This window comes from Haematobia irritans, chromosome 1, assembly GCF_050003625.1.
Source record: "Haematobia irritans isolate KBUSLIRL chromosome 1, ASM5000362v1, whole genome shotgun sequence".
Classification (NCBI taxonomy): domain Eukaryota; kingdom Metazoa; phylum Arthropoda; class Insecta; order Diptera; family Muscidae; genus Haematobia; species Haematobia irritans.
In genome coordinates, this window is record NC_134397.1 from 185,992,374 (window position 1) to 186,011,997 (window position 19,624).

At 36.9% G+C, this 19,624-nt stretch overlaps 2 protein-coding genes across 2 annotated transcripts; both read right to left on the minus strand.

Moving 5' to 3' along the window:
- Nucleotides 1-4,922: 4,922 nt before the first annotated feature.
- On the minus strand, nt 4,923-5,701 carry LOC142242961 (larval cuticle protein A2B-like). The gene is made up of 2 exons (XM_075314425.1): nt 5,589-5,701; nt 4,923-5,492 (listed from the first exon to the last, which is right to left on the minus strand). Exons 1-2 carry the CDS (start codon nt 5,598-5,600, stop codon nt 4,995-4,997), a joined length of 510 nt encoding a protein of 169 aa, XP_075170540.1. The 5' UTR covers nt 5,601-5,701; the 3' UTR covers nt 4,923-4,994.
- Nucleotides 5,702-18,436: 12,735 nt separating this feature from the next.
- LOC142233593 (uncharacterized) lies at nt 18,437-19,226 on the minus strand. Its single transcript, XM_075304564.1, has one exon. The coding sequence runs from the start codon at nt 19,157-19,159 to the stop codon at nt 18,437-18,439; it is 723 nt and encodes a 240-aa protein (XP_075160679.1). The 5' UTR covers nt 19,160-19,226.
- Between the last annotated feature and the right edge of the window lie 398 nt (nt 19,227-19,624).

Genomic DNA, 19,624 nt, shown 5'->3' on the forward strand with positions numbered 1-19,624 from the left:
AAATGCTTATGAATATTTCCATCCCACGATTTACAAGAACTTGTTCAAATTTTGTACAACAAATCTTTCAACGAATAATATCATCCATACTGATGATTTAGATAAAACTCGTATAGATATTATCGTCCGATATTTATTTTAATCGATTATTTTTTACCTTTAGCTCTTATATTTGAACAATTTATATTTATTTACACAGAAAAATTCCGCCGTTAAATAGACGCTTAATCTAACTTATGTGAAACTTTCATTCCTATAGAAAATTTTGTCAAAATTTTATTTCTATAGAAAATTTTGTTAAAAATTTTATTCCTATAGAAAATTCGGTCAAAATTTTATTTCTATCGAAAATTCTGTCAAAAGTTTATTTCAATAGAAAATTTTGTCAACATTTTATTTCAATAGAAAATTTTGTTTACGTTTTATTTCAATAGAAAATTGTGTCAAAATTTTATGTCTATAGAAAATTTTGTCAAAATTTTATACCTATTTTTTTTTATAGAAAATTTTGTAATTTTATAGACAATTTTATCAATATTTTACATCTATAGAAAATTTTGTCAAAATTTAATTTTTTTTTTAGAAAAATCTTCAAAATTTTTTTTGTACAGAAATTTTTCTCGAAATTTTACTTATATAGAAAATTTTGTAGAAATTATATTTCTATAGAAAATTTTGTCAAAATTTTATTTCTATAGAAAATGTTGTCGAATTTTTTTCGGACATTTTGTTTTGGAAATTCTACCAAAACATCAAGAATTCTAACAATTTACCAACACCGAAAAATATATTGTCGTGCGGCCAAAAATTTCGTGTCCTTAAAATACCTATGTGAATTTTGCTTAGCATAGAAGACGCATTTATATGCACTGGAAAAAAGCATGCGCGGTTCTAAAGATTTTGTTTTTACTTTAAAAATATTGGTATTGAAGAATAGAAGTAAGGACAGTTTTAAGACACAATTCTTTTTTAAATTTGGGTTTTGTGCACTTGCTTCTACACGGTTGAAAAAGACTGTTTTTCATATGTTTGGCTATAAACATTATATGTTTGGAACACAAATTTTTAAACACAATATTTTTGAGTGCAAGCATATAATGTTCATAAACTAGCATAACATGTTTGGGACATATATGTTAATATGTTAGAACATATTATGTTTGGGACATAAAATGTTTGTAAATATAATATGCTTGGATGCAAACATATATTAATTTAGAAATAGCCTATAAACATACATGTTTTTAGTAGCTTGGAGCGCTATTTAACAGGGAGCGATATTGAATTAAGTTGGTGGTTGCTGGTCTTGTTATTACAAAATTAACATTTTATTTTTCCTTGGGCAATTGATCAGCTACTTCTTTGATCCTTACAAACTGTGTGGTCCGCTGTTCGAATCTCCGTCCGGCAAAAAGTAAAATTAAAAAAAATTATAAAATATAACAATTTCTTCTACAATGTTTGCATTACAGAAAAAGGTGCTAAGAACTAAAAAATCTCGTGGAAGTGAGAAAGATGTGGAGGAATATACAATTAGGCAGAAACAACATTTTGAGAGTTCAGATCAAAAACCTATGTTGTTAGCACCTATATTACCTGTTTATTTTCATAATTCATTATGATTGTAAATATATTTATATATAAATAAATAAAATTTTGAGCACAATATTGTTTGGGAGAATTTTTTTTAAGCATATAATATTTTTGGTTGCAAAATGCTTCCAAACATATTATATGGTCACATAATAACATATTGTTTTTTGGAAGACAACATTATTGAATTTGGATGCAAAAATACAAAATGTTTGGAACTTAGACTACTCAAACATATATTGTTTAGACCAATATGCTTTCAAACATATTATATATTGGAAGAGATCAAACAAATAAATGTTTGGGCAATACCCAAAAATGTATATGCTTGAAGCAAAATATGTTTGGGAGTATATGTTACAGAAGCGATTTTTTGGGAGGGTGTAGGAAGCAAATTTTAATGTTTCGCTTTTTCAGCTTTTTATTATTCATATGCAATCAAAGTCCTTTAAAAACGAGTATTTAATGACAGATATTCTCCTAAACAGAGCAGTTCGACTAGTACACTTCTCGAAGATAAATTTAAAGATTTTTACCTATGAAGACTATATCAGATTCTGAATTTATAAGAACCATTTTAGATTGAGTTTTAAAGGAATTATTAACATCTTTTGTAAGTGTGCAAGAAAATAATGAAATAACGCCTTGATTTGAATCTCAATTATTTAAATTATTACGAGAAGTAAAATCTGGAAATTTTACAATCAATTTCAAGCAATTTTCTATATTGAGGCCTTATCAAATGGACCGATAAAAACTAAATCTGATTCACGTTTTTATGAGTCTACGGTATCTACACACAAAAAAATTTCACGAAAATTTTTCCAATTAAAATTTTAATTGAGTTTTAAAAAATATTCAACTAAAAATTTAATTGAATCAACAAATTTTTTAATTGAAACAAAAATCAATCACAAAAATAATAGTATCAATTAATTTTTTAATTGGATCAATTAACTTTTTAATTGACCTTCAATTAATTTTTTAATTGATACTATAATTTCTGTGATTGAAGACATTTCAATTAAAAATTAATTGGATGAATTTATTTCGTGATTGAATCAGAAAAAAAATTTTTTGTGTGTAGGAGTCAAATCGGGAGATCGGTCTATATGGGGGCTATACTAAAACATTTACCCATACTCACAATTTTCGGTACATGTATTTGTGGTCCTACAATACCTTCAGATTTCAAATTTTATGCAAATTGGATAAAAACTACGATTTCTATACCCAAGAAATAAAATCGGGAGATCGGTCTATATGGGGGCTATACCAAAACGTGGACCGATACTCACCATTTGTGACACACTTTTTTATGGTCCTAAAATATCTCTAGATTTCAAATTTCAGGTGAATTGGAAAAAAACTACGGTTTTTATAAGCCCAAGAAATAAAATCGGGAAATCGGTCTATATGGGGGCTATACCAAAACATGGACCGATACTCACCATTTTTGGCACACCTCTTTATGGTCCTAAAATACCTCTAGATTTCAAATTTCTGGTGAATTGGATAAAAACTACTGTTTTTATAAGTCCAAGACCCCAAATGTGGAGGTCGGTTTATACACGCTCACAAAAAATCGCTTCTGTAACATATACTCCCAAACATATTTTGCTTCAAGCATATACATTTTTGGCTATTGCCCAAACATTTATATGTTTGATCTCTTCCAATATATAATATGTTTGAAAGCATATTGGTCTAAACAATATATGTTTGGTTAGTCAAACAATATATGTTTGGGTAGTCAATTTCCAAACATTTTGTATTTTTGCATCCAAATTCAATAATGTTGTCTTCCAAAAAACAATATGTTATTATGTGAACATATAATATGTTTGGAAGCATTTTGCACCCAAAAATATTATATGCTTAAAAAAAATTCTCCCAAACAATATTGTGCTCAAAATTTTATTTATTTATTTATATATTTACAATCATAATGAATTATGAAAATAAACAGGTAATATAGGTGCTAACAACATAGGTTTTCGAACTGAATGCTCAAAATTTTGTTTCTGCCTAATTGTATATTCCCCCACATCTTTCTCACTTCCACGAGATTTTTTAGTTATTAGCACCTTTTTCTGTAATACAAACATTTTAGAAGAAATTATTCAATTTTATGATTTATTTATTTTAATTTTACCTTTTGCCGGACGGGGATTCGAACAGCGGACCACACAGTTTGTAAGGATCAAAGAAGTAGCTGATCAATTGACCAAGGAAAAATAAAATGTTAATTTTGTAATAACAAGCAACAACCACCAACTTAATTCAATATCGCTCCCATTAAATAGCGCTCCAAGCTTCTAAACACATATATGTTTATAGGCTATTTCTAAATTAATATATGTTTGCATCCAAGCATATTATATTTACAAACATTTTATGTCCCAAACATAATATGTTCTAACATATTAACATATATGTCCCAAACATGTTATGCTAGTTTATGAACATTATATGCTTGCACTCAAAAATATTATGTTTAAAAATTTGTTTTCCAAACATATAATGTTTATAGCCAAACATATGAAAAACAGTCTTTTTCATCCGTGTATGGGGACTATATCAAACCTGAACCGATATAGCCCATCTTCTAACTTGACCTGCCTGCAGACAAAAGACAAGTTTGTGCAAAATTTCAGCACGATTGCTTCATTATTGAAGACTGTGGCGTGATTACAACAGACAGACAGCCAGACAGACAGACATACAGACGGACATGAATATATCGTCTTAGAATTTCTCCCTGATCACAAATATATATACTTTATATAGTCGGATATCGATATTTCGATGTGTTACAAACGGAATGACAAACTTATTATATCCCCGTCACCATTCTAACATATGATGGTGGGTACAAAAACATCTTTAAAATAAAGTGTTGAAAACAATGTCCTATATTTGAACGATTTTTTGCTTTGTAGTCAAGATGCAAAAAGGCAACAAATTTATAGACAATTTCATTAATTTTACAGAATTTTCCTGAATTATTAAAGTCAAGTTGACCTTAGCCCAAAAATGTTTTATTTCATGTTATGATACCCATTTGTAAGTCAAATCACTTAATTGTAAGGACAATACGACTTCATTGAAAAATTTATTGACAAGGAAAAAACTTTATAGTAGAGAAATGCGTCTTCTATGCTAAGCAAAATTTGCATTCGTATTTTAAAGACATGAAATCTTTGACCTCACGACAATGTTTTTTTTTTTTCAGTGTGTGAACACATTTTTGTAAATAAAATCCTAGGCCGCAGTTTTGGTCCAATAAACTTCAAATTACAAAAAAAAAACATGCACAAAAATTTTTGATTTAAAAATAATTCATCACATTAACTTTATTCAGCTATAACAACAAACAGGCGCAATCATTCCGAAATTATCTAATAGGCATAAGAGATAAGAGGCGATGCGAAAGTTGTCTTAACTACGGCTGGGCCGGCAACAAGGGGAGCAGCTGGGGCGGCATAAGCAAAAGGAGCAGCCTTAACAATAGGAGCAGGAGCGGCAACAACAGGGGCAGCAACGGCAGCTCTTACAACGGGAGCTGGGGCAGCAACAACGGGAGCAGCAGCAACAGCAGCTACCAAAGGTTCACGGCGAACAACAGCATTGAAACCATTGATAGGATCGGAGGTGTAGTCAACAATACGTCTGTAACCATCGGCATCATTCAAAGAATATTGACCTTGGACGAATTCACCATCACGGGTTTCAACGGCAGTCTTAGAATCACCGGAGATGGCGTCCTTGACATCATAACCATACGAATATTGAGGATGAGGATCGTATTCTTCAACATTAGCAACAGCAGCTAAGGGAGCAGCAGGGATAACACCAGCGCTGGCAACAGCCACAAAAGCAGCGAACAAAGTAATGAACTAAAGTAAGTAAAAGAAAAGGGATGGTAAACAAATAGTACTCCAATATATTCGCCCGAATACGGTGGCTGTAATCCTTTGCCAATATATCCTTACTTTGAATGCCATTGCGTATAGGTTTTGGGAGATTTGATTTGAGTTGCTCTAAATACCAAATAAGGTTTCGAACTGTATCACATAATGGTCTCACAAAGTCTTTTTATACAAAGTACACGAACATTTCCTAAAACAAAAGATTGAACCATACCAAACGATGAGAAGGTGAAGAAGTCGAAAAAATAATCGCCTTGTGACAAAATTTAATTGGAATGAAATCGAGAGAAACATTTATGCCCTACTACTACTAAATACGGTAATGGAATTTTAACGCATCCATATCGTTAAGCTAATAGTCAATCAGTTGACAATGTTGTTATTTTTTATTTTGGTTTGAGGAGGGAGAGGAGACAGAAAGACAGAATTAACCAATATTATCGAATACTTGCGTCATTCTCTTAACGAGGCAATCGCAGTAATTATTACGACAGGAATTACCTGGGTTTCCACCAAATATTTTTTAGTCCATGATACCACAATAAAATCTAGCATATCGTCAACAATTCAATACAAGTAAGAAGTTATTAAACTCTTTGTGTCGATTTCAAAACATACGAGGTGGGAATGAAATACTTGGGAGTATACAAAAAATCCCAGCTTTCACTGATGGATGGAAAGGTTTGCTTGGATACAAAGATTTTTGACCTTCGCCTAAGGATTTTTGTATTGATTTCGAGCCAAAAATCGCGGCTCTATTAAATTGGAACAAATATATACGGCCGTATGTTCGGTCAGGCCGAAGCTTATGTACCCTCTACCATGGATTGCGTAGAAACTTCTTCTAACGACTGTCATCCACAATCGAATTACTAGGGTTGGAGTAACACTTGCCGATGGCAAGGTATCTTAAAACCGTCTTCTAAATTGTAAGTTAGTCCATACGTGGTTATATTAAACTAAAACAAGTATATACAGCACTAAGTTCGGCCGGGCCGAATCTTAAATACCCACCACCATGAACCAAATATTAGGGTTTCCTTTGAAATTTCTAGAGGGCTTGAAGACTTGAGGACACTTCCCGAAGATAAATTTAAAGATTTCACCTATGAGGACTATATCAGATTCTGGATTTATAAGAACCATTTTTGTTTGAGTTTTAGAGGAATCATTAACATCTCTTGTAAGTGTGCAAGAAAATTATAAAATAAAGTCTTGATTTGAAATCTTAAATCTGTAGAAGTAAAATCTGGAAATTTTACATTGAGTTTCAAGCAATTTTCATGATCAGTGCGCCTTCTACACCCTCAAGAAGTGAAGTCGGTCTATATGGAGGCATTATCAAATGCACCGATAAATCCTAATCCGATACACGCTTTTGTGAGCCTCAAATACCAGAATATTTACAATTTCAGGCAAATCAGATAAAAACTACGGTTTCTAGAAACCCAAGGAGTTAAATCGGGAGATCGTTCTTATGGGGGCTATACTAAAATATGGACCGATACTTACCGTTCGGCACACCTCTTTATGTCCCGAAAATACCTCTAGATTTCCAATTTCAGGCAAATAGGATAAAAACATCGGATTCTAGAAGCCCAAGAAGTAAAATAGGGAAATCTGTCCATATAGGGGCTATACCAAAATATGGACCGATACTCACCATTTTCGACACACCATTTTATGGTCCTAAAATACCTCTAGATTTCCAATTTCAGAAAAATTGGATAAAATCTACGGTTTCTATAAGCCCAAGACCCAAAATCGGGAGGTCGGTTTATGTGGGGACTATATCAAAACCTGGACCGATATAGCCCATCTTCGAACTTGACCTGCCTGCAGACAAAAGACGAGTTTGTGCACAATTTCAGCACGATTGCTTCATTACTGAAGACTGTAGCGTGATTACAACAGACAGACAGACGGACATCGTTATATCGTGTTAGAATTTCTCCCTGATCAAGAATAGATATACTTTATATAGTTGGAAATCGATATTTCGATGTGTTACAAACGGAATGACAAACTTATTATACCCCCGTCACCATCCTATGGTGGATGGTATAAAAAGGCCGATTAAACATGTATATAATTCAGTTTGACAAAATTTTCTATAGAAATACAATTTTGACAAAATTTTCTATAGAAATAAAATTTTGACAAAATTTTCTATAGAAATAAAATTTTGACAAAATTTTTATAGAAATAAAATTTTGGTAGATTATTTTTGGCTCGAGTGGCAACCATGATTATGAACCGATATGGACCAATTTTTGTGTGATTGGGGATCGGCTATATATAACTATAGACCGATATGGACCAATTTTGACATGGGTAATAGCTAACTAACACAACGTTCCAAATTTCAACCGAATCGGATGAATTTTGCTTCTCTAGGGGCTTCGGAGGTCAAATCTGGGGAACGGCTTATATGGGGGGCTATATATAATTATGGACCGATATGGACCAATTTTTGCACGGTTGGTAGAGACCGGATCGGATGAATTTTGCTCCTGCAATATGCTCCGGAGGTCAAATCTGGGGGTCGGTTCATATGGTGGCTATATATAACTATAGACCGATATGGACCTAAAGGGTGATACGGTCAAAATTTGGTCAATATAAACTTGATGTATTTCTTTCAATTTTGCATTTAAAAAGCCTGAACACCCCTCATTTTGAAGGTGTGTGTGTTTAGTATGTTGCTCCTATTTTGATTTTGGAATTCACTCTTCAGTTGTCAAAATGCCGTCCAAGCAAGAAGAGCAGCGTATCAAAATTTTGCTCGCGCATCGCGAAAATCCGAGCTACTCGCACGCAAAGCTGGCAAAATCGCTAAAAGTTGCCAAATCTACCGTTACAAATGTAATTAAAGTGTTTGGGGAACGTTTGTCGACAACCAGGAAGTCTGGATCGGGGGGAAATCGAAAACCGGAAGCCGCTGAGACGACAAAGAGAGTTGCCGGTAGTTTCAAGCGAAACCCTAACCTCTCTCTCCGAGATGCCGCAAATAAGCGAAGTTTGACTGCGTGGTAATGGACGACGAAACCTACGTCAAAGCCGACACAAGCAGCTTCCGGGACAGGAGTTTTATACGGCAAAAGGAAGCGGAAAGGTAGCAGATATTTTCAAGCACATAAAACTGTCAAAGTTCGCAAAGAAATATCTGGTTTGGCAAGCCATACGTGAAATAGTGTTTGAATAAACGTCTGCTGCCTTTCCTGAAGAAACACGGTTGTTCCTTACTGTTTTGGCCGGATTTGGCATCTTGCCATTACGGTAAAAAGGCCATGGAGTGGTACGCCGCCAACAACGTGCAGGTGGTTCCCAAGGACAAGAACCCTCCCAACACGCCAGAGCTCCGCCCAATTGAGAAATACTGGGCTATTGTCAAGCGGAACCTAAAGAAGACCAAAAAAACTGCTAAGGACGAGCAGCAGTTCAAGGCAAACTGGCTTTCTGCGGCGAAGAAGGTGGACAAGGTGGCTGTACAAAATCTGATGGCAGGTGTCAAACGTGAGGACCGGCAATTCGGATTTGGAAAAGCGAAAGCCTAACTGAATATTTTTCCTGAATTTTATACTAATTGAACTTGAAAAATAAATTTAATTTGATTTTTTAAATAAACGATTTCACCGATTTACACGCGTTTTCCCTTGACCAATATTTGACTGATCACCCTTTAGTTAGGCGTGGTTGTTGGCGACCATATACTAGCACAATGTACCGAATTTCAACTGACTCGGATGGAATTTGCTCTTCCGAGAGGCTCCAAAACCAAATCTCGGGATCGGGACCGATATGGACCACTTTTGGCATGGTTGTTAAATATCATATACTAACACCACGTACCAAATGTCAATCAAATCGGATCAAATTTGACTCTTAAAGGCTCCGCAAGCCAAATCTGGGTATCGGTTTATATGGGGCCTATATACAATTATGAACCGATGTGTACCAATTTTTTTCATGGTTGTTAGAGACCCTATACTAAAACCATGTACCAAATTTCAGTCGGATCGGATGAAATTTGCTTCTCTTAGAAGATCCGCAAGCCAAATCTGGGGGTCCGTTTATATGGGGTCTATATATAATTATGGACCGATGTGGACCAATTTTTGCATGCTTGTTCGAGACCATATACTTACACCATGTACCAAATTTCAGCCAGATCGGATGAAATATACTACTCTTATAGACTCTGCAAACCAAATCTGGGGGTCCGTTTATATGGGGGCTATACGTAAAAGTCAATAACAACTACTTGTGCCATGTTTCAAGTCGATAGCTTGTTTCGTTCGGAAGTTAGAGTGATTTCAACAGACGGACGGACATGCTTAGATCGACTCAGAATTTCACCACGACCCAGAATATATATACTTTATGGGGTCTTGGAGCAATATTTCGATGTGTTACAAACGGAATGACAAAGTTAATACACCCCCATCCTATGGTGGAGGCTATAAAAATAGGTGTGTCGAAAATGGTGTATATCGGTCCATGTTTTGGTATAATCCCCTTATAGACCTATCTCCCGTTTTAACTTCTTGGGCTTCTAGAAACCGTAGTTTTCATCCAATTTGTCTGAAATTGGAAATCTAGAGGTATTTTACGACCACAAATTGGTGTATCGAAAATGGTGTGTAGTGGTCCATGGTTTGGTATAATCCCCATATCGACCGATCTCCCGAGTTTATTTCTTGGGTTTCTAGACAAAGCAATTTTTATCCGATTTACTTGAAAATGTAAATCTAGAGGTATTTTGGGTCCATAAAAAGCTCCGCCGAATAGGGTGTGGATCGGAGCAAGGTTTAGTTTAGCCTCTATATAACCCGATCTCAGATTTTACTTCTTGAGCGTCTAAACATCCGAACTTTTATTCGATCTGCCGAATTTAGTGTGTATCGGTCCACGATTTGGTATAGCCCCCATATAGACCGATCTCCCCATTTGACTTCTTGGGCTTCCAGACACCGCAATTTTTATCCGATTTACCTGAAATTCAAAATGTGTAGATATGTTGGGTCTACACATAAGTGCGCCGAATATGGTAATATGAACTGATACATGTTTTGGTATTTACCTCATGTAGACAGATTTAACCTCTTAAGTGTGTATATATTCATAATCGAGAGGTATTTTGGGTCTACACATAAGTAAGCCGAATATGGGGCGTATCGATCGGTTTTTATATACTCCCACAGTGACCGATTTAACTTCGAGACCCCACAATTTTTATCCGATTTGCCGGAAATTCAAAATTTACAGGTATTCTCAGTCCGTAAATAGGTGTAGCGAATATGGTGGGGATCAGACCATATTTTGGTATAGCTCCCATGTATTAAGTGTTAAGGGAGCCTTGCATTTACAAGGTCGTGGGTTCGATTCCTACTTCGACCGAACACCAAAAAGTTTTTCAGCGGTGGATTATGCCACCTCAGTAATGCTGGTGACATTTCTGAGAGTTTCAAAGCATCTCTAAGTGGTTTCACTGCAATGTGGAACCCCGTTCGGACTCGGCTGTAAAAAGGAGGTACCATCATTGAGCTTAACATGGAATCAGGCAACACTCAGTGATAAGAGAGAAGTTCACCAATGTGGTATCACAATGGACTGAATAGACTAAGTAAGCCTGATACATCAAGCTGCCACCAAACCTAACCTATGTATTAAGTCTCCCGATTTCCATGTTGGTATATATGTTTGCTTGGCAGAGTATCTGTCACCAAATCCACCTGAAATTCGACACATGTCAAGTAATCTGACGAAGAGTTTTCTACGGAAACAATTACATTTTTTGATTCTTGGTGGGGGGTATTTAAGATTCGACCCGGCCGAACTTAAGTCCGTATATACTTGTTTCTAATATTATTTGATTCAGTATTTCAGAAAATTTTTATATTAAACAAGCATATATGGCCGTAATCTTATGTGCCCTCCACCATGGATAGCGTAGAAACTTCTCGAAAGACACAATCGAATTACTTGGGTTTTGGTATCTTAAATCGTTTTCTAAATTGTGAGCTAGTCCATACGTGGTATATATTAGACAAAAAAGGTATGTGTAAGTAAGTCTACAAATAATTACAAATCGATATGGACTTTTGCATGGTATGTAGGGAGCTAGAATTTAAATATGGGGGTCGCTTATATGGGGGCTATATACAATTATGAACTTGATATGGACCAATTTTTGTGTGATTGGGGATCGATTTATCTGAGGGCTATATATAAGTATAGACCGATATGGACGTAGTTAGGCATGGTTATTAACGGCCATATCGGATGAAATTTTCTTCTCATAGAGGCTCCGCAAGCCAAATTTGGGGATCGGTTTATATGGGGACTATATATAATTATGGACCGATGTGGACCAATTTTTGCATGGTTGTTAGAGGCCATATACTAACACCACGTACCAAATTTCAACCAGATCGGATAAAATTTGCTTCTCCGCAAGCCAAATTTGCTCCGCAAGCCAAATCGGGGGATCGGTTTATATGGTGGCTATATATAATTATGGACCGATGTGGACCACTTTTTTCATGGTTGTTAGAGATCATATGCTGACACCATGTACCAAACTTCAGCCGGATCGGATGAAATTTGCTTCTCTTAGAGGCTCCGCAAGCCAAATCTGGGGATCGGTTTATATGAGTGCTATATATAATTATGGACCGATGTGGACCAATTTCTGCATAGTTGTGAGATACCGTATACTTACACCATGTACCAAATTTCAGCCCGATCGGATGAAATTGTCTTCTCTTAGAAGCTCCGCAAGCCAAATCTGGGGATCGGTTTATACGGGGGCTATATATAATTATGGACCGATGTGGACCAATTTCTGCATAGTTGTGAGATACCGTATACTTACACCATGTACCAAATTTCAGCCCGATCGGATGAAATTGTCTTCTCTTAAAGGCTCCGCAAGCCAAATCTGGGGATCGGTTTATACGGGGGCTAGATATAATTATGGACCGATTTGGACCAATTTTTGCACGGTTGTTAGAGACCACATACTAACACCAAGTACCAAATTTCAGCCGGATCAGATGAAATTTTCTTCTGTTAGAGGGTCTGCAAGCCAAATTTGGGGTCCGTTTATATGGGGGCTATACGTAAAAGTGGACCGATATGGCCCATTTGCAATATCATCCGACCTATATCAACAACAACTACTTGTGCCAAGTTTCAAGTTGATAGCTTGTTTCGTTCGGAAGTTAGTGTGATTTCAACAGACCGACGGACGGACAGACATGGTCAGATCGACTCAGAATTTCATCACGACCCACAATATATATACTTTATGGGGTCTTAGAGCAATACTTCGATGTGTTACAAACGGAATGACAAAGTTAATATACCCCCATCCTATGGTGTAGGGTATAAAAATGGAAATTTTGCATTGATTTTGAGGTGATACGGTCCGTTCCACCGGAAGCTACAGCCTAGCCAATTTGAAAGATAGTTATGAACTGAATTACGTCAGAGTGTCCTATTATTTGGGAGTTTATGTAAATTTCACACGAGCTCTTGCGTTATCACTCCACCCTCGTAAGTGTCTCCTTTACAAAAGCGTTTATCGTAGCATTTTGTGCGTTTGTTGGTTATATCAAGCCTTGAATATCGCATTGTAGAAATGAGCATGCAAACAAAATGCAAATCACTTTATAAAAAAGTCTTCTTCGGTATTTGGACTTCCCTCGGTCCGACCATTTATGTATCCACCCACTTCCACCCAATGACAGAGAAACTGGTAGCCAACGCTAGTCAGTAGTAGTCAGAGCACGAAAAATGATTTTAATATTCAGTAGCACACCATTAACCACAGGTAACCTCGGCAAACCCCCGCCACTCGACTGACTGACAATTGTTGTTACAATTAAACCATGAATGCAGCACAAGCGCATGCGCAACTGCATTTACCACCAAATCGTGTACACAGCGTCACAATTAAAGCTTAACCGGGTACAATGTGATAATAATGCGTGAGTAATGTGATTTTAATTTTGATCTCTTAAGTATACGGAAATTTTGTGCATAATCATGCATGATAAAATATTTAACTTTTCCCCTCAAGAGGAGGGTTAGGAGGTTAGAAGTTAGCCGTAATTAAAGTCAATGTTGAAGCAAATACCACCAGAATTGAGCTTAGTCTAAGCTGAAGGAATTTTTGAAAACTAGTTTTTTTGACATTTTCTTGGCGTCACCTCTGTGTGTTCCTCACTGTTGTTGGTGTTGTTTCTTTTTGCTGATGATGATATTGTCACTTGGACAAGATTTGTTGTCAGTTCCCATCTGAATGCCAATGTGAGTAGAATGTTTGTGCCAAGTCCAATATCATTGAACTAAATTTTTGTTATGCCAATTATTGTAATCGGTCAGTGGTAGGCGGGTAGACAGACAGACACTGTTTACTATTCGATTAGATTTAAACGCATTAACATAAATGACTAAGCACAACAATGAATAATTGAAAATAAATCGAAAATATTTCAATATTGTTTACGTATGTAATAAGGTTCAATATTTAGTAGAATATTTTATGACAGAGTTCATAGATTTTGTGAGAACCTCTGACCGCAAGATTATTGTCGATATACTTTTAAGACCGATAATATCCAGAGCATATGCTGGGTTACATTTACAGGGGGCCGATATATAATGCAACAATGTAAAGCGCTATATTTTTATACCCTCCCCCATAGGATGGGGGTATATTATCATTCGCTCGATTAAATCCACAATTGGCTTGGTTAGGTTAGGTTAGGTTAAAGTGGCAGCCCGATTAAATTTCAGGCTCACTTAGACTATTCAGTCCATTGTGATACCACATTTAACTAAAAGTACCTATTACATATGGGCACTAATAGTCCACTGAACCTTCTCTATTATTTACTTTTGTGGAACCAACCAGATTGCTCCAAAAACATTAACAAACTGCTTAAGTTAACGTTTTCAGGTTAGCCAGTAATCTAAAGCTATATGCTCCTAAAATTCGCTTACGCCTTACACAAAAAGCAGGACACTCACACAAGAGGTGTTTAATTGATTCCTTTTCCTCCACATCATGACAGCTTATACAATAGTCATTATACTTCGCACCTATAGTTTTTGCAAACTCGCCTATCAGGCAGCGACCCGTTATAGCAGATATCAGGAGTGCTATCTGACGCCTTGAGAACACTAGCATATCTAGTGTGCGGTTTAAGTTTAAATGGGGCCATATTTGCTTGGTGTCGTTACAACCCTTGCAATTTTCCCATAGAATATTGGCCATCATAACAGCCTTCTCACGCAGTAAGAGCTTGCAGGTGGCCAGAGGCATACAAACAGATTCTAGTTCCCCTGGAATATGTAAGGTAGCTCCTAGCCTTGCTAACACATCTGCTTCGCAGTTCCCCGGTATGTTCCTATGGCCAGGCACCCATATTAGGTGAATATTGTACTGCTCAGCCATCTCGTTGAGAGATTTGCGGCAGTCTATGGCCGTTTTCGAGTTAAGGAACACAGAGTCCAAGGATTTTATTGCGGGTTGACTGTCTGAGTATATATTAATGCCAATATTTGTTGGAACATTACTTCTCAGCCAATTCACCACCTCTCTTATTGCCAATATTTCAGCCTGAAAAACACTACAGTGATTAGGAAATCTTTTCGCTATTCGAATTTCCAGATCTTTAGAATATACTCCGAACCCCACTTGTCCATTCAATTTGGAGCCATCAGTATAGAAATCTATATATCTTTTATTCCCCGGGGTCTGTGTACACCACGCCTCACTGTTGGGAATTAGAGTTTCAAACTTTTTGTCGAAAAGTGGTTTTGCCAGGGTATAATCCACTACGTTAGGCACATCTGGCATTACTTTGAGGACCGAACTATGACCGTACATTTTTTCCGACAACAGCGAAAGCTCGCGCAACCGCACAGCCGTTGTTGCAGCTGACTGTTTGGCCAAAATGTCTAAAGGCAATAGATGTAGCATGACATTAAGGGAGTCTGTTCCTGTCTTACTAAATGCGCCTGAGATACATAAGCTCGCCATACGCTGAACTTTATCTAAACAAGTCGGTTTCTGAAGTGCCGGCCACCAGACTACAACACCATAGGTCTAACCACTGTCGTGTATAGCCAATGTACAATTTTTGGTTTTAGTCCCCACTTTTTCCCTATTGCACGAGTATAAAGCTACCGTTGCTTTCCTCGCCCTTTCTTCAATATTAAGCTTAAAGTTCAGCTTCCTGTCCAAAATAACACCAAGGTATTTTGCACACTCCCTAAAGGGAATTTCAATACCCCCTAAGGAAATGGGCCTAACCGTGGGAGTTTTGCGATCTTTGCAGTACATGACTAGTTCTGTCTTTGCTGGATTTACACCAAGACCATTATCTTTCGCCCATTTCTCAGTCATCCGGAGAGCTCTCTGTATAATATCTCTGATTGTGGATGGGAATTTTCCCCTGACTGCTAGCGCCACATCATCTGCGTATGCCACCACTTTTATCCTTTCTTTTTCTTGGGAAACCAGAAGGTTGTTTATAGCAACATTCCAAAGAAGAGGTGATAGAACTCCTCCTTGGGGAGTGCCTCTGTTCACATACCTTTGTATGTTTGCTTGCCCTAGTGTGGCTGAAATACGTCTCTTTATTAGAAGTTCGTCTAACAGCCTAAGTATACCTGGATCAACATTCAGAGTTGTCAGTCCATTTAATATCGAGCTCGGATTGACATTATTGAACGCCCCTTCGATGTCTAGAAACGCCACGATTGTGTATTCTTTGACAGATAGTGAGCTTTCAATAAAGCTGACTAGTTCATGCAATGCGGTCTCAGTAGACCTGCCCTTCGAGTATGCATGCTGTCGTTTCGAGAGCAAACTTGAATCCACGCTAGTTCTATGATACATGTCTATCATCCTCTCCAGGGTCTTAAGTAGGAATGAGGATAAGCTGATTGGTCGGAAATCCTTCGCACTCGAGTGCGAGGCTTTTCCTGCTTTAGGTATGAAGACGACTTTTGTTTCTCTCCACTTTTCTGGAATATATGCTAAGTTTACACATCGTTTATATATCACCGTCAACCAGGGGATAACTCTTTCAGCCACTGCCTGTAACTCCGCCGGAGTAATTCCATCAGGTCCGGGGGATTTGAATGGTCCAAAGCTATTTAAAGCCCATTTTATTCTAGATTCCGACACAATTTCCTCGATAGGAAATGATCGCTGAGCCACTGTAGCACCGCCAGAACATGGTTCAACCGTCTGATCTCCAGAGAAGTGTGTGTCCAAAAGTACCTCCAACGTCTCCTCACTGGAGGTTGTCCAATTTCCCTCCGATGTTTTAATGAAACCTGGAGCGGTGTTAGTGGATGCTAGTACCTTCCGTAGTCTGGAAGCCTCTGACGTATTCCCAATACTGAGTAATCATCCCAAGAGTTTTGTTGAGACCTTCTCAGTTCTCGTTTATATTCTCTCAGATTCATCTTGTAAGTGTCCCAATCCTCCGGAGCTCTTGTGGACTTTGCTTTGTTAAAGAGCTTCCTGCAGGATTTCCTCATATTACTTAACTCCGTAGTCCACCATGGCGGCCGATTTTTTCCCCTTGGCTTTCCTCTCGGGCAAGCAGCTTTCAGTGAAATGTTGAAGGCCTTAGTAATCCGCTCCACTGCGTGTTCGATATCTTGCACAGTGCTCATATTTGTCTCCGGCATTTCCGGTATCATCGAATTGAACGATTTCCTATACCTACACTCAAAAAAAAGTGAACTCACTATTTCACTAAAGCCAATTTAACTATATTTTAGTACATAAAATTATTATATTTGGAGAAAGTTTTATTTACTCTAATAATTTTTTGCGTACGTTAGTTAAATTAACTAAAAGACGGGAAAAAAATATACACAAATGAAGTAAAAAGTTTTACTAAATTCGTACTTCTTACAAAATAGTTCATTATTTCTTTAAATTTGTAAATTTTACTACAACAGCGTCCATCATGAACTTCGTATGTCACTAAAGACATTCTTGCAATTTTGAACTCCAATTTTTTCCTTCAAACTACAAAATTTTCTTTAAAAAGTGAAAAAAAAAATATTTATGTCTAATAAATTTTCTTGAATTTGTCGAAAAATATTTACTTATTTTTGTGATATCGGCGTGATGCCAGCGCTTGTAATACTGTTTAGTTAAAAATTTCTAAAACTATTCAAAATTTTCTAAAATTAATCAAAAGTTTTCTTCCTGGTGGGTTCACTGTTTTTTCAGTGTATTCCAATCAGCTTTCCTAACATTTGGCGGAAATATGGTCTTTGAAGTACGAACAGCCAATCTGAAACTGACGTAGCGATGATCTGAGAAGCTATGTTCCCTCAAAACTTGCCACTCAGATATCTTATCATTCAGTTCCGGAGAGGTCAACGTTACGTCCAAAACCTCTTGTCTGTTCCTGGTGACGAAGGTTGGTGCATCTCCCTTATTGCAAACTACCAGGTTAGTACGCAAAATAAACTCTATTAGCGACTCTCCCCTTGCATTAGTATCACTACTTCCCCAAATACTATGATGTGCATTTGCATCGCATCCCATAATGAGTTTTGTCTTTGTTTTTAGTGACTCCTCAACTAAGGTCTTAACGGCACAGGGTGGCATCTCATCATAATTGGCTAGATTTTTGCCCTTTTCCTTCAAATTTCTTTGAAATCGGTTCAGATTTAGATATAACTCCCATATATATTTCGCCCGATTTAGATTCATATAACGAAAGGAGGCCAAATTTTCATTTCGATTTACTTGAAAACTGTCACTGAGTGTAGAATTAAAATTTTAGTAATGTGTGCCAAAATTAGTTAAATTTTAAGTCTAGAGAATTTGTACATTGAACAATTCAATTTTATTATTATAAAATCTAATGATAATGAACATAAGAAACATGAGGTGAAGATGCAATTGCAGGCGTGTGATGATGTACAACTGATGTTCGGGGAACATGATGTACCACCGTTGAGGAATGAGGATGATGAACTACAGCTGGTGTGTGATGATGAAGATGGTTGGTGGTGCTGGTGGTGGTGGTAATAACACTGGGTGAAGATTTAAGAACCGTTGCTGTTGGAGTAGCATGAACTATATGGTGAGTGGCATGTCCCAATTGGACAACTGGAGCTTCATGATAGACAGTAGGCTCTTGTTGTCGATGGTGATGATGGACAATTGTTTGACCTAAATAAGCACTAGGTTGATTTACTGGCTTGTTAGCGAGTGGCTTTGGAGGAGCCACTAGTTCCGCAACGGGTACATATTCTTGTTTGGGAGCTTCGATAGGTTGTGGCACAACGTAACTATGCCCTTGTAATGGCTCTCGACGCACTACAGCTCTAAAACCACTTTGACCATTCACTGTATAATCCACAATACGCTTATATCCATCAGCATCGTTCAATGAATACTGACCCTGGACATTTTCACCATCACGACTTTCTTGATGCGATTTCACATCTCCTGTATGGCCATCATTTACATGATATGCAAAATCATATTTTGGATATGCATCATTCTCTCCCGGTAGAATATCAGCAATGCAACCAACTATGACCAAGCAAAGAAGAGTTCCAACAACTTGTGACTTCATTTTAAGGTATTAACAATGGGGGATTATTCCAAGATTCTACACGGCCAGCAGTTCGAAGGGTACAAGTGCTGATGGCAAACTGATGTCTTCTTCCTTTCGACGATGTAGTTTTATAGGAATCCATGAGATGATAGCCTTTTCCTGTTTCTCTCAAGCGATGTTGATACCCCATTCAGTGTTGTGGATACAAAAGGAATATTACACGCCTAGTCACTGGCAATTATGCGAAGCTTGTTTTGAAGGGAATTATTAGCATTTATGAAATGCACTTTTGAAATATGATTTGTTTGTGATTTAAGCCGTTTTAGTGTAATTGTGAAGTCCTTGTCGTCATCTTTTATTCTTTGCAGATGGATTTATTGTAGCATTTCGAAAGTCATCCATGTATGAGGAATCTCTTGGCCGTCAATTAAAGACTGGATTGCTTTAGAAATTGATGTTAATCCAAGTTTTTTATATCCACCA